The sequence below is a fragment of the Notechis scutatus genome, chromosome Z, assembly GCF_049901735.1.
Source record: "Notechis scutatus isolate UNSWTSFEM ecotype Mainland chromosome Z, rNotScu1.2, whole genome shotgun sequence".
NCBI classification, from domain to species: domain Eukaryota; kingdom Metazoa; phylum Chordata; class Lepidosauria; order Squamata; family Elapidae; genus Notechis; species Notechis scutatus.
In genome coordinates, this window is record NC_142025.1 from 88,257,781 (window position 1) to 88,271,316 (window position 13,536).

At 36.8% G+C, this 13,536-nt stretch overlaps 1 protein-coding gene across 10 annotated transcripts in view; it reads right to left on the minus strand.

Annotated features, from left to right (window-relative positions):
• DCAKD (dephospho-CoA kinase domain containing) overlaps window positions 1–10,568 on the minus strand; it is a 22,090-nt gene extending 11,522 nt beyond the window's left edge. For 5 of the 10 annotated variants that reach the window (XM_087947216.1, XM_087947223.1, XM_087947221.1 and 2 more), the window contains exons 1-7: window positions 10,478–10,568; window positions 9,197–9,235; window positions 8,976–9,093; window positions 7,483–7,686; window positions 3,970–4,057; window positions 2,005–2,212; window positions 1,243–1,298 (exon numbers count right to left, since the gene is read on the minus strand). In XM_087947216.1, the coding sequence (XP_087803342.1) occupies window positions 1,243–1,298; window positions 2,005–2,212; window positions 3,970–4,057; window positions 7,483–7,686; window positions 8,976–9,087 (668 nt within the window). In that variant the 5' untranslated portion in view covers window positions 9,088–9,093; window positions 9,197–9,235; window positions 10,478–10,568. Of the gene's footprint in view, window positions 1–780; window positions 2,213–3,969; window positions 4,058–7,482; window positions 7,687–8,975; window positions 9,113–9,196; window positions 9,236–10,477 lie in introns of those variants that run through there. The other 5 variants (XM_087947224.1, XM_087947217.1, XM_087947225.1 and 2 more) reach the window with 5 other exon arrangements.
• Window positions 10,569–13,536: the final 2,968 nt, after the last annotated feature.

The following is a 13,536-nucleotide window of genomic DNA, read 5'->3' on the forward strand; positions in this document are numbered from 1 at the left end:
GGGAAATCCTCCAAACCTATAGTATTCAGGTGTAAGATTTTTGTCCCACCTGTTACCCACCCTTTCCTTCAGCTTTTACTTTGACAGGAATGCAGAAAATCAATAGTACAAGTAGTATTTGCCTGAAGTACACATTTGAAAATGCAGCGTAGTCAAAAGCAGAGATATACCAGTATGAAACTATATGTATACTGTTAGGGAAAACAGAATTATACTTGGCATCTGCTAACATGGCAAACACAGATTTGTTATATGTGAAGAAAGTGTGACTACATCAACACATTTTCTCTAGCTTAGTATTTTGAGTCTTGTGAGCAGCACTATTAAGACCTCACTTTTCTTGGCCCTAAGAGAGTCCAGTTATCTTACAATTTCACATTTGTGGATGCAGCTGTGTGAAACTCCACTTGTATAAAAGATGAATAACTAAAGTGTATAAGAAAATAAGCCAAAATTTATAAATGAATTTACCACATTTATCCCTTTCAAGAATATGAATGAACATTTCTCTCTACTAATATCTACTTTCACAGAACCATATAAAATAAATAAAATTAAGTGACTGCACTTGAATTTATTGAACATACTGCCTGCAAGCCATGATTAACTTCCTGATATGTGGACATTACTTATAGTTATGGAACAAGGACCTTCTAATGTTCACACTAGAATGCAAAATTAGGGTTGTCAGGAGCTAAACCACATTTCAACTTTAGTTTCCTCCACAATTTCTATACATTTCAATTAGACTATTACAAAATAATGAATCTATTAATATGACCTATAATTTCTTTATACATCAGGAACAGTAGCAACTTTACATGAGCAACAATTGTATATTAAGATTGTAATGTAACTGAGCAACAATCTGATTGCAACCAGTTATTGGTCACCATGGTTAGTTTCTTCATCATGTATAAGGTGCAAGAGTATCTTGGGTATGTTTCAGTTACAATTTTTATTAGTTTATTAAAATATAAAATACAGAAATACGAAGAAAAATTAGAATAATGGAAAAAAGAGGAGGAGAAGAGAAAGAGGAAAAAGGTATAAGAAAAAGAAAAGAACTGACTTCCAACTCTTTCTGGTACAGTAGAATAAGATAATAACATACAACCTTAAAGAGTATCTTAGGCACGTTCCAAAGCTCTCTGACTATAAGATTATAGGAGTATGTTTCAGCCTGAGTTGTGCTTCAAAAGTGGACTCTGCAGTGTTTCTCTGCATCACCGTAATACTTACAGAAAGCTTGTGACTGTCTCAAAACCTTTGCAGACATGCGAAGTAGTCAAGATTCTCTGATTATAGGAAATTTAAAAATATTACATTACCAGTACATTACAGCATTTAATCACATTCCATCATACTCATCTTAGACTGATAGTTATAATGTCAAATAAAAGAACTATATTTGAAGATAAGCTGGCTATGTAACACTGAGTTCAATTAGTCATTTTAATAAAAAGACATTGCACAATATGAAGCAGCATAATGTCTTAAGTGAAAAATCACAGAGTTGACTCCTTATTTCCTTGTAAGGGGTGTTTTGGTTACGTTTACCCCTCACCCACTCCTACAGAAGTAATAATGCATGTTGATTACTTTCTTAAAGGAGCCACAAAAGAAAATGTTTCTAAGAGATGGTTAATAGCAGATCTCATCCAACGATAAGTCTTTTTTTAAAAAAATAAAAACTTGCAGTTATTCTCATGCCAAAAACTAATATAAAAACAGTACTTTAATTCTTGCTTATTAAATTAATGTATTTCCCCAATCACCGCCCCTAACCTAGTAGTCCACTTACTAATCCAAGTCCCCACTAAAATTCCTTCTTGTTCAGATAATCAATCTTTTATGCATTAATGCAATGCAATCTAAATTAAAGATCTAGATTTCCTCTGCCTTCTTTGCTAATGAAAGAACAGACTGTCACACAAACTGCTGCACTAGAAAGTACACGAGGCCTCCCATTCCCACTGTTGCTGCTACAGCCAATAAGCGCACCGTAAGGTACTCCAAGGAGTTCTCCAACTCTGTATGTAATTTTAGGACCTGCTTCTTGGTGGCCTCAGCATCTCCTGAGTTATCAATGACATGGTTAGCCAACTTGACCTTCTGAGCAAGAGGCATCTGAGCAAAAATGCGTGCTTCTGCCTCTGTCTGAGTCAACCCATTCCTGTGCATCAAGCGAGACAGCTGGACTTGTGGGTCACTAATAGAAAAGAAAACGAATTCAATTAAAATCAAATGTTTTCCAAATTGTACCTATAATGTTCATTTAGACCAGAATCACTGAGAAGAAAAACTTTCATCTTGTTTCTCCCTTCCCACTGCATGCAAGACAGATGCTTCCCCAATGTTATTAGTACAAAGGAAGCAACAACCCTGATTAAATTTCTCACTATTAATTGTAGTAGTGGTGAAAACTTTAACAATGACCCTCCCTCTGTACTCTTCCCATAGTAACAACTGATTCGCAGAAGAAATTAACCACTACTCCTTGGGCTCGAGCAGCTGGTAATCTTCCAAGAGTTCCCAAAATTCTTTATGTCGCCTTCACTTCATCATGACCAAAACCTATTTCACACAGTTCCACGAGGTATAATATGGTTGGCTTGATTTTGTTGGTGTGTTGCATTAACTTACCCACGATGCTTTGTTAACAGTGAGTTACAACTTAGCACTTCACACAAACTCAGTAATATAACACGTTTCTTTGACAGATGAAATCTCCTTTATGAAGGCTTCAACTGAATTCTCTGGTATGAAAGAAATTAATCGTGTTCCTTACCCCCACCCTCTTTTCCCGAAAGAATCTCCAAATATCATACTTTTATTTCCCCCCTGTAACTGAACATTCTTCAGTGGCAAAAGACATAAAGTGCTGCAGTCAGGAGCACTGAGGGGCAGAGAAAGAGAAGTTGCTAAGCATGGAACGACAGCAGTGTGTATAACAAGCATACCAGGATGACAGAATTAAGACCTTACCTCCAACACCCATCTCAAGTCTCAAATGTTTTGCTCTTATAATGCACATAAAAGCTAGAATATGTAAGTGCAAAGCAGTGGCTAAGAGAATGCACAAATCGGGAAGCAGGATGTTTCAGTTACTTGGTCCTTCTCCACTTCAACGCACCATTCTCTTGCGGTTTGAACCTTCAAAAAGCTCCGCATATCCATGAGATGATGGACTGGAAAATGAGATATGCTGACTCTCTCCAAACTTAAAGTAATTTTGTCAACATGCTTCCCTGTGCATTTGCCTTACATCCTTATATATCAAGAGGTGGTCTCGCAGAAACAAGTTGAATTACATTAGAGCAGATATGTGCTTTTCCTATGACCATTTGTAGTGTGATGGGGCTTACCCTATCGATACCCATACCAGAAGGAAGAACACTATATAGCCTGTAGGCTCTGATACATAGCAGTAATAGTAATTGGAGGAACAGGAATGCAAATTCCTTCCCAACTAGCTACAGAAATACACAAAATGAATCAAATGGCTACAGGAACATATAAATGCATTATGAATAACTGCACATCCAAAAGGCAGTATGCATCTAGTATGCTACATTGAAAGACCCTACCTTTGTAAATAGACTGAGATTCTAATGCCAGATCAGAAAATGATATAGATGAAGGCTTGTCATTCAGAAAACTACTGAAATGCAAAGAATTGGGTGAAGAGAGCTCAGGTCATATAGCTTTATTCTAAAAGTTGCAGTTTCGTGGAAGGACCACAAATCACTCTACTCCATTTCAATGACCCTTCAACTCCTAAGGACAATTCCATGACCCATAGCCTCCTCAATTCTATCCTGGATTAAATATTCTTTTAATAGTTACATGAAAATGCCCTTTATCCCTACTTCCATTTAAAGAAAACAATAATTACATAGTCCATTCTCCGCGTTTCATTCCATCTAAATCATTAGCATTGAAAGTATTCTCCAGTACTCTCCTTACCAATACACAACAACTGTGTGCTTCATGAATCTGGTCAGCATTTTGCTCTCGAAGAGAAGTGGGATGTCCAGAATCACATATCGATAGCCTGAAATTAAATTAAACAATTTTTTATTAGAAACAATTTTTCAATAGCAGCAATCTTTTTTTGTATGATGCTGCAAATACATACAAGTAGTCCTTAAGTATAACCATTTGTTCAGCGTTACGACATTGTTGAATGACAACCAGTCTGTCAATGTATAGCCATGGCAGCTTCCCTGTGGTCATATAATCACAATTCAGGTGCTTGGCAATAGCTCACAATTACAAGAACGTCCCACGAACACATGATTGCTATTTCCCTGCCTGCCTTCCATAAGCAAAGTCAATGACTGTCCATAGTTCTTTGCTTCCCTCCCATCCACCTGTATTCCATAGTGCTCCTTGGTCTGCCTGCCTGGACATAATTTAAGTGCCTCATCCCATGTTGTGGCCACATGAGGTCATCACTGAACAATCTGCACGGTCTTCATATGTACAGATCAGGAAGCCAAATGATGGTCAGAAGATGCAGAAGCAGACTGGCTCCAGGTTGGCAAAGGAGTGCCACAAGGTTTTGATCTATTCCCTTACCTATTCAACCTACCTACCTACCTGCTGAATGTATATATATATATGTGGAAGATGGATTGGGAAAAGATGAGTGTGGTTTTAAAATTGGAGAAAGAAGGATCAATAATCTGCCCTATACGGATAACACTAACCTGATAGCCAAAAATGCAAAAGATCTAAAAGCTCTAGTAATAAAAGTCAAGGGGCACAGTGAAAAAATGAAACTAAAATTAAATCTAAAAGAGACAAAATTAATGACAACAGGCAGAATAACCAGCTGTAGAAATGACAATGAAGAAAGAAAACTGGTAGATTGCTTCTGCCTTGCAGGGTTAATCATCAACAATATAGGAATAAGCAGTCATGAAATACACTGCAGACCAACTCCTGACAAATCAGTCATGAAGATTTTAAAATCGACATTCAAATGCTGTGATGTGTCTATATTCACAAAGATCAGAATCATGCAAGCCATAACATTTCTTTTGACATTATATGGAAACAAATGTTGAAGAATCAGGTTAGGGAGAATATTGATTATTTTGAACTTTAGTATTGGGGGCAAATCCTGAGAATACTGTGGACAGCCAAGAAATCAAGTAAATGGATCACTGAACAAACCAACCCAGAATTTTTGGGAAAGTGCCTAAGAAAGACGGAGAGTACACATGTGCCAGAGAGACATAAAGAACTCAGTCTGATTGGGATCTCTTCTTTCCCTCCTTACTCAATAGAAGGAAAGTGGGAGGCAATGTAGAACTAGGTAAAAGAAAACACACTACTGCACACACAGAACTAGAATTGTCCAGACTTTTGAAATCAAGACAGTTGGTTTGTCTGTGATTTAGGCAGTGACATTCACCTTCATCTTTGCTTGGTTTTTCATTGCATTAGAAACCTGTTAAACAGGGGTTCTGCTAAGCCAAATTTTCACTCGACATCCTGCAGCAGCTCTTTCCTCATTGTCTATGCTCCAAACTTCACCACATTTCCCACCTTAATAGAAGAGATGTGGTTGACTTGAACTTAGTCCCGAACTCCTCCTTCCACAAGATGGAAAAATATGATAACATAAGTAAAGATTCTTGTTTTCCCTGGTTACTGATTAAACCTCTAATACGTCTGACAATGTAGAGCATAGTTCCTCACTAGCTGACACTGTTGTATCTCAGCGTCTTTTAATATGGCCAACACATAATGTGCCTTTACATAAGCACCAGATCCCCTTTTTGTACAACGACCCCAAAGCAGCCATTGATAATATTGGTAAGGTAAGATAGTCTTTATTGTCATTTTTTTTTGCTATGAGCACATTGGATCACATTAAAAATGGAATTCTGTTGCCTGCTCTCAAAATAAGGTATGTATCTACCCATACCCATACCTAACACACACGTACACATGCTATAAACCAATAAATATATATACATATGCATACATACATGCATACATACACACATATGCATACATACATGCATACATACACACATACATACATACACTGTTCATTTTCAATACATAGTGGAAAGAGGAAACTTGAGAATTCAAAAGTTGATACTATATGGAACAACACTGTGGCTGAATTTAGATGGATAGCCTCCTCCCAGAAAGCAATAAGGAAAATAGGTCAGGAAGAGGATGTGTAGCATCCTATGCGAATCCTGCTTAAGCATTGTTTATATGCTATGTCCTTGATAGATGGAAGTGAACAGCCAATAATCTTCTCTGCCATCCTTACCATTCTCCTCCTGTCAGGAACAGTAATGCTTCCAAACCAGACAGTAATGCAATATGATAGGATGCTCTCGATCATCCCTCTATAGAAAGTAGTAAGGACAGGGGAAGGAACATGTACATTTCTCATGTGACGTAGAAAATGCAGGCGCTGCTGTACCTGCTTCACCAATGTCTCACTGTTGAGCAACAACGCTAACCTACTCATTAGCTGCACACCCAGAAACGTGATGTTGCTAACCACCTCCACAGGTGAATCATTAATACACAGAGGTATGTGGCTCTGCCTGCCTTTACGTTCAAGACAAGGCTGCTTTTATTACACCAGTTCACCAACCCTGTAACTCCTTCCAGTAAGCACCCTCATTATCATCCTGAATAAGGCCCATCTGCATATTTCACAATATCGTCGGTGGCAAATCTTGCACAACAGTGATGAGTCAACAGGGTGAACAACAGCAGACCTAAGACATAGCCTTGAGGAGAACCTGTGCTCAAGAAAGTGGTGTTAGAAATATTAGTCCCAAAACACACATACTGGGGCCTGTCAAGAATTCAGTTGCACAAAGGAGTATTAAGTGCCGAACTGAAATGGACAAACAGCATTCACACATGAGTATTTCTTTCGTCTAAGTGTGCCAAGTTCAGGTGGAGAACAAAAGAAATAACATCCTCTGTAGAAGGATTTGGACGGTACTGGATTAGACCGGTTTGATGGCTGTAGTTGTCACAGTTATCACAAAGTAAATGGAAAAATATAAAGGCACTGCTGAAATCCCAACTGTCAAGCCATTATTTTATCTTAGCAAATTCAAAGACTGCTTTTAGAAGAGCATCAGGAGAATTGGGGTCCTGGAGAAACGCCTGAGCATTTCAGGAAGCATGACACTATGCACAATGCTGCCTAAAGATTCTTTTGTGTGTGCTCTTTAAAACCACATTAAGGGACTAAAAATGCAAAGGGCAAGTATAAAGAACACAGAACCCTCAAGATGTAAGAAGTAAAAGGGTGATTGCAAACAATACGTCGCAAAGGGAGCCAGCAAAGTTGCCTTTTCAGCCCTTTCTTCCCTTGCTATAGAATAATAAAATGGACACATGGCCAATAGAGATATTATCATTTTTGTCAGCAGGAAGGGTGCCCCAAGGATTCTACAAAATAATATCAACTCTCCAGCTGCTTACCCAAGACAAAGTATTTCAAGATCTCTTTTAACATCTCCTTCTGGATCTCAGGATGAGTGATGGAGTTTAGCAGTTGACGTTTTTCTGGTTGGGAAAAAATTATATTTCCTAAAGCTTCACGGTTGATCTCACCACTCCCCAAAAGAATTTCTGGACCGAAGGAATGCACAATACGTCGATATGCCTGGAAGTGTGGCTGTACCACTGGGGAAAGAAAACATTATAGCAGAAAGAAACAGCAAATATTCCTTATGGAGTCAGTATTCAGTTGGTCCATATGCTTTACAAAGACTTTCAACCGGCAAGAAGGGAGGCAAGAAAGAAAAAACACTTTAATCCAATGTATAGTCAGTCCTCTTATGTCCTGAATGAGGCTTCATGCTTAGAAACACACTTCTCTTCCAAATGTTGCATTAGTCCTGTTGCACCTCCAGCAACTATTCACAGATCACAGACCAAATTAAAACACAGAAATTGGTCTGATGGGACAGGACAATCATACATCTACATGGCATTTTTTCTTTGCAGAAATACTGTATTTATCCAAGGCAATATGGCTGCATTCTTCTCATCATCAATGATTTGGAATTGAATGGTCAGAGATGCATTTCTTGCTCTCAAGGCAGCATCTGAAATATACCTTTCAAAAAGGGTCTAATGCCAGTACATATCATAATATCTTGTGGCAATGAATTCTACATTTAAGACTCATGATATGTAACATTTTTCTTTCGTATATTAGATGTCTCTAATGATTAAAAATACTGTCATAAATCAGTCATATATTCTAGCTTGGGATGGACAAGTGGAAATAACAAAATAAACACTGAGAATAAAGCCAGATAGTTATTTTTTTCAGGTGCCTCAACTGTGGTCCACTGAAGTCACATAAAATAAGTTCCCTCATCTACTCCCAACACTCAAAGAAATGATTTTGAAGGCTAATCTTTATACTAAGTAAGGAGTTAAAAGGATGAAACACGGCAACATGATTTTCTTCCTCAGACAGTGGTATGTCTTGTGGTGGGATTTAACTGGTAAGGATCTTATAAGGGAGAAAGTATTTTAATAACCCTCTACCTCTACAAGTAATTTTCTATCATAAATTTTCTTCTCTTCCCATGGTCAGTCTCATGTGTGTGTGTATGAGAGAGAGAGGGAGGGAGGGAGGGAGGGAGGGAGGAGTATCGGTGTAGAGAAAGAGAGAAAGAGACATATACACACATACGTGGTTAGAAAATCTTCAGATGGAATTTAGTACAAAGGCAAAAATATACCAACTAGCCCCACAGTCTGATGAACACCAGAGGCTGTTAGAAGAGAGAAATATAATATATACATTCGTTCCAAGACATGTGAAATGTCATATTTAAAAGTAAGGAGTATGGAATCATTCCCAATAATGTCTCCATTTGGAATTCTACAGGATTTCTAAAGTGGTTCTATGGAAAATCACACTGATCTGCAAACAAATAACTTTATAGAAAACTCACCTTGACGTGCTATAACATCAGCATCAATAACAGCACAACCCAGTTCCTGCAACAGAGCTACTACTGTACTTTTCCCTGATGCAATGCCACCTGTCAATCCCACCAAAAACATTTTGTCCTGAAAAAGAAATAAATTACTAAACCTGACATAATTTGTACACTTTTTAAAAATGAAACAAAACATGAGTTTAGAGATACTATATATTCATTGTCATTCTTACCTATCTTGACAATTACTCTTCTTACATTTAAATGCACACCTAGAACAAAAAGCAATTTTATAGGCCTTAATTCCAGCTTTTTTTTAAAAAATACAGATCATTGCCCCCAAACTACTTTGGAACTTTTAAATCCATGCATGAAATATAGTTTCATTCACTTATCTTTAGGGGCCTCCTTGTCCCTTAAAATTACTTTGGCATCCAGAGAAATCCTCATAATAAGCATCTCAAAATTCCTATCTCTCTTCTTTTTTCCTTTTGTGAACTACAGAGCCCATTTGCTTGTAAAGTTTATTAATTCATATTTAAAAAAATATTTTTCTTTTGCCAAGTTTCATGCAATGTCACCCACCTGTAATCAAATGAGGCGTGCACAATTTAGAAAGGTTGTCTATTCCCCCAGCTGTTGACTGCCTTGTAATTTATTTATTTAATTTATTTATTTTATTTTATTTATTTATTTTTGTCAATTGCTTACAAGATAATAATAATAGAATAGAAATCACAAACATTTTACCTCCCTCCCCCATAACATTTGTAGTTGTCCCCTCCCCTTCTCCCCTCTCCCCCAGAAAAGCAACTTCTAAATCAGATGCCCATTTGTCTGCTTCAACACCGGTAAGAATTGCAAATATTATTTCCAAATCATTATTGTATCTGTTAAGCACGAAAGTAAATCTGAAGTCTTTCAAGCTAGGTTATAAAACAATTTTCAATTAGAGTACCTCAAACAGTTTCAAAATATGTTAATGATCCCACTTCGGGAACTTAGTATTTCAAATTTAAGTATTATTATGAATATTATCTTTTGTTTCAAGGTTTGGATTTATTAAATAAATCACGTCTACCCCATCCACCCACACGTCCTCATTTTAGAGGGGGGTACACCTTAGCCGAACTTTGCTGATCTTTCTTCTGGGGATTAAATCGGAAAGGTAACCCGGAAAAAGGCAATGCACATTATTCTCATACTGTCCCCTACAACACAAGCGTGTGCGGGTTTCAGTATCTTTATTCCGATCCATTACTGGCGTTGCTTGGTTATTCGGTTAATAGGGCAACTTTCCTCAAATGTATTAAAGGTACACAAACGAATTCTATGACAGTCCGTATCACTTGCATCTTAATTTCTACAAAAGAGGGGCAGGCTGGGGTTTAAAATCGTTATACCAATCTGACATCCCTTTCCTATAAACGGAGAATTAAGGGACTGACTACTACGATTGTTCAAGGAGAGAAACGACTCTTCCTATGTTCAGAATAATCCTGCCCATGCCTCACCAGGATCTGGAACTGGAGACAAAAACTTATTCTCCCATGCAAAAGAAGAAGGAATATTGTATCACGGCTTCGAGTTCTCCTTCGATGATCTGAAGTCTTTCAAGCACTTCCCCTATTTCGAAAGGTTGCTACGGCTTACTTCTTGGGCTTCACGTACATTTCACTTTTCTCATTCCTTATTGGCTGAAATAAATCACGCTGGGAATTCCATCCAATCCCTGCTACCCAAACTGAGCTTGACTTTTCCAGCGTGAAGCCAAGCAAAGAAAAGAAGCGATGAGCGGCCCGGGATACTGAGATTGATCTATTCTTTCTAATGTCAAAATTGCGTTATGTTTAATAGAAGTTAAGAAACGAATTTCTTATTGAGTCAATAGGAGCACTGCTTGGTTCTTGGTGGAAGTAATTCCTCATCAAATAATAATAGTTAACAATTGACATATTCCAGGTCTTCCCAATTATAATGGCCAATTCTTGAAATTAATTATAAAGGCAGGGAAATAGGGGGAGAGTATTTGTCCAGCAGTCTTTTAATATTTTCGGAATTCCTAACCCGCATAGGCAATGCATCTCAAAGGACTTGTTGGAAAAGGTTTTCCTTGAGGTCCAAATGTATGATTTCAGCTAGGATGGTTCTGTAGAAGAGTCCAGTACAAAATTTGCCTTGTTATTTGACATACACATATTCAGGGAAAAAGATGCCTTTGGCAACTGACTTGAAACTAAAAAAACAAAAGCAAAGCCAATGGTTTTCTCATGGGTTGAAAATAGTGTTTGATTTTAACTTTGAGTGGAATGACAATGGCTTAAATCCCTGCTAAGGTATTAAACTCAGAATGTCTTTTGACTTGCCAATCTTATGGGACTAACTGAGATAATAGCATTTGTGAGAGCAACTATGCATAATTCCCTAAGCTCTATGAAGAAAACTAGTTACAAAAACGTAATTAATTTATTGGCATATTGGGTTTAAAAATAAATGAGAGGTCTGGAAAACTTTCGAAAGCCTTGGAGAATTTCAGTCAGTCTGATGATATATAGAGCTGAATTAAAAATGGGTCAAAGGTGTTGTGTAATGTGATATAAATCACAATTATATATTCAAAACTCATGTTTTGTTTTTATTTGGCAAATTACATATAACATAAAAGTGATTTCAGAAAAGGCATATTTAAGGTAACTTACAAAGTTAACAAGAGTTTTTCTACAAAATGAATAGGCAGGTGTCCATCTACAGGTAATTTTTCTTTTGAGTCAAGCTTGGCTCCTGATAACATCTATACAGGTTTCTTGCAATGATATAAGAGTTTCCCTTTCCTTCTTCCAGGATACTGTTTGGGCTTCCTAAGTCTCCCATTTAAATGTTAAAGAAGCTCAACCCTATTTATGGTAGCTTCAGAAAGAAGATCAGCTTGTCCATTAGTGCCACCTATTGAGGTAAAATGTTCATGTATCTAGAAATAAATCCATTGTGAACCTTACCTTCTGAGTAAATGTTTAAGATTGTACTATTAGAATGAATTAGATTTATAAGTTATATAAAGACATTGATATACTCATTTTAACAAACCTTGACTGATTGATTCAGGAAAAATAATTATATACAATTCCCTATACTAGTTTCCTCAAATTACATCTTATTTATTTATTTATTTATTTATTTATTGATTGATTTGATTTGTCAATCGCTTACAAAATAATAGGTATAAGTATAAACATGAGTAAGAATACAGAAAATAGGTACGATTAAATGGGGACAATAGGACAGGGACGGGAGGCACGATGGTATACTTATGCAAGCTTCTTACAGACCTCTTAGGAATGGGGTGAGGTCAATAGTGGATAGTTTGAGGTTAAAGGAGTGGGGATTTGAGGATGTAACTACAGAGTCAGGTAGTGCATTCCAGGCATTGACCACTCTGTTGCTGAAGTCATACTTTCTGCAATCAAGTTTGGAGCAGTTAACATTGAGTTTGTATCTGTTGTGTGCTCTTGTATTGTTGCAGTTGAAGCTGAAGTAGTCATTGTCCGGTAGGACATTGTAGCAGATAATTTTGTGTACTACGCTTAAGTCCAACCGTAGGCGACACAGTTCATTGGTTACAATTTCTTTGTGCAATCTTTTTTCTGATAAATACATGAACTGGGAATTATAGAAATTATAATCCATCACTTTAACATATTTTGTGCATTTGATGTACAGTAAGTTAATAAAGGCTATAGACTGGACTTTTTTCTGTTCATATTCATAAAAAATTATTATGTATATATACTTCATTGTGCAATTCTGATGCCAAGGCTTAGTCGTGATCAAGGAGAACGTTGTATAAAACCTAGATTATTTGGGGGGGTGGTTGGAAATTAAGTCCATGTACTAAAAAATATCAGAATCACTTTTTTTCCCTACAATAATATTGGGAATGAGCCTAGGTATAAAAGCAATTTATAAGATGAAACTAATGTATGCCTTTTCTACATTTTTAAATAAATTGGGTACAATTGTCAGAACTAATTTTCATCACAGCCAATTTGCTTGGAAAGTGGTTGTTACTATGATGCTCAGTATAAATCTCATATCTGCCTTCTACTCTACATTCATTCCTTCTGACTTAATGAACTACCTTCTAGTATGGGACTAAAGACTAAATCCCAAAATAACAGAGGATAAATATCTTTATTATAATAAAGCAGATTAATGCAAACATATCTTCAGTTCTGCTGAGTATTTTGAATTTTATATTTTCCCCCTCTTGATTAATAAGAACATAATAATGCTCCTGGACCAGACCAAAAACCATCTTAATCCAACATTTTGTTTCTCACAGAGGCCAACGTAATGGTTTTGTAGTGCTCTGAAGCATTTGATAAAAACTACCAGTTTCAGGATTAAAATAGAGGGCAAGAGAGTAATAGTTGGACCTACAATTCAAAGAAGTTGATAAAATCTAATGAAACATAATTAAACCCTCAAGTAAATACAACAGAGTACCTAACAAGTAAACAAAATAATCTAGGCAGATAGGTTTAATCTGCCCCTGAAAAAACTGCTCCATATCTAG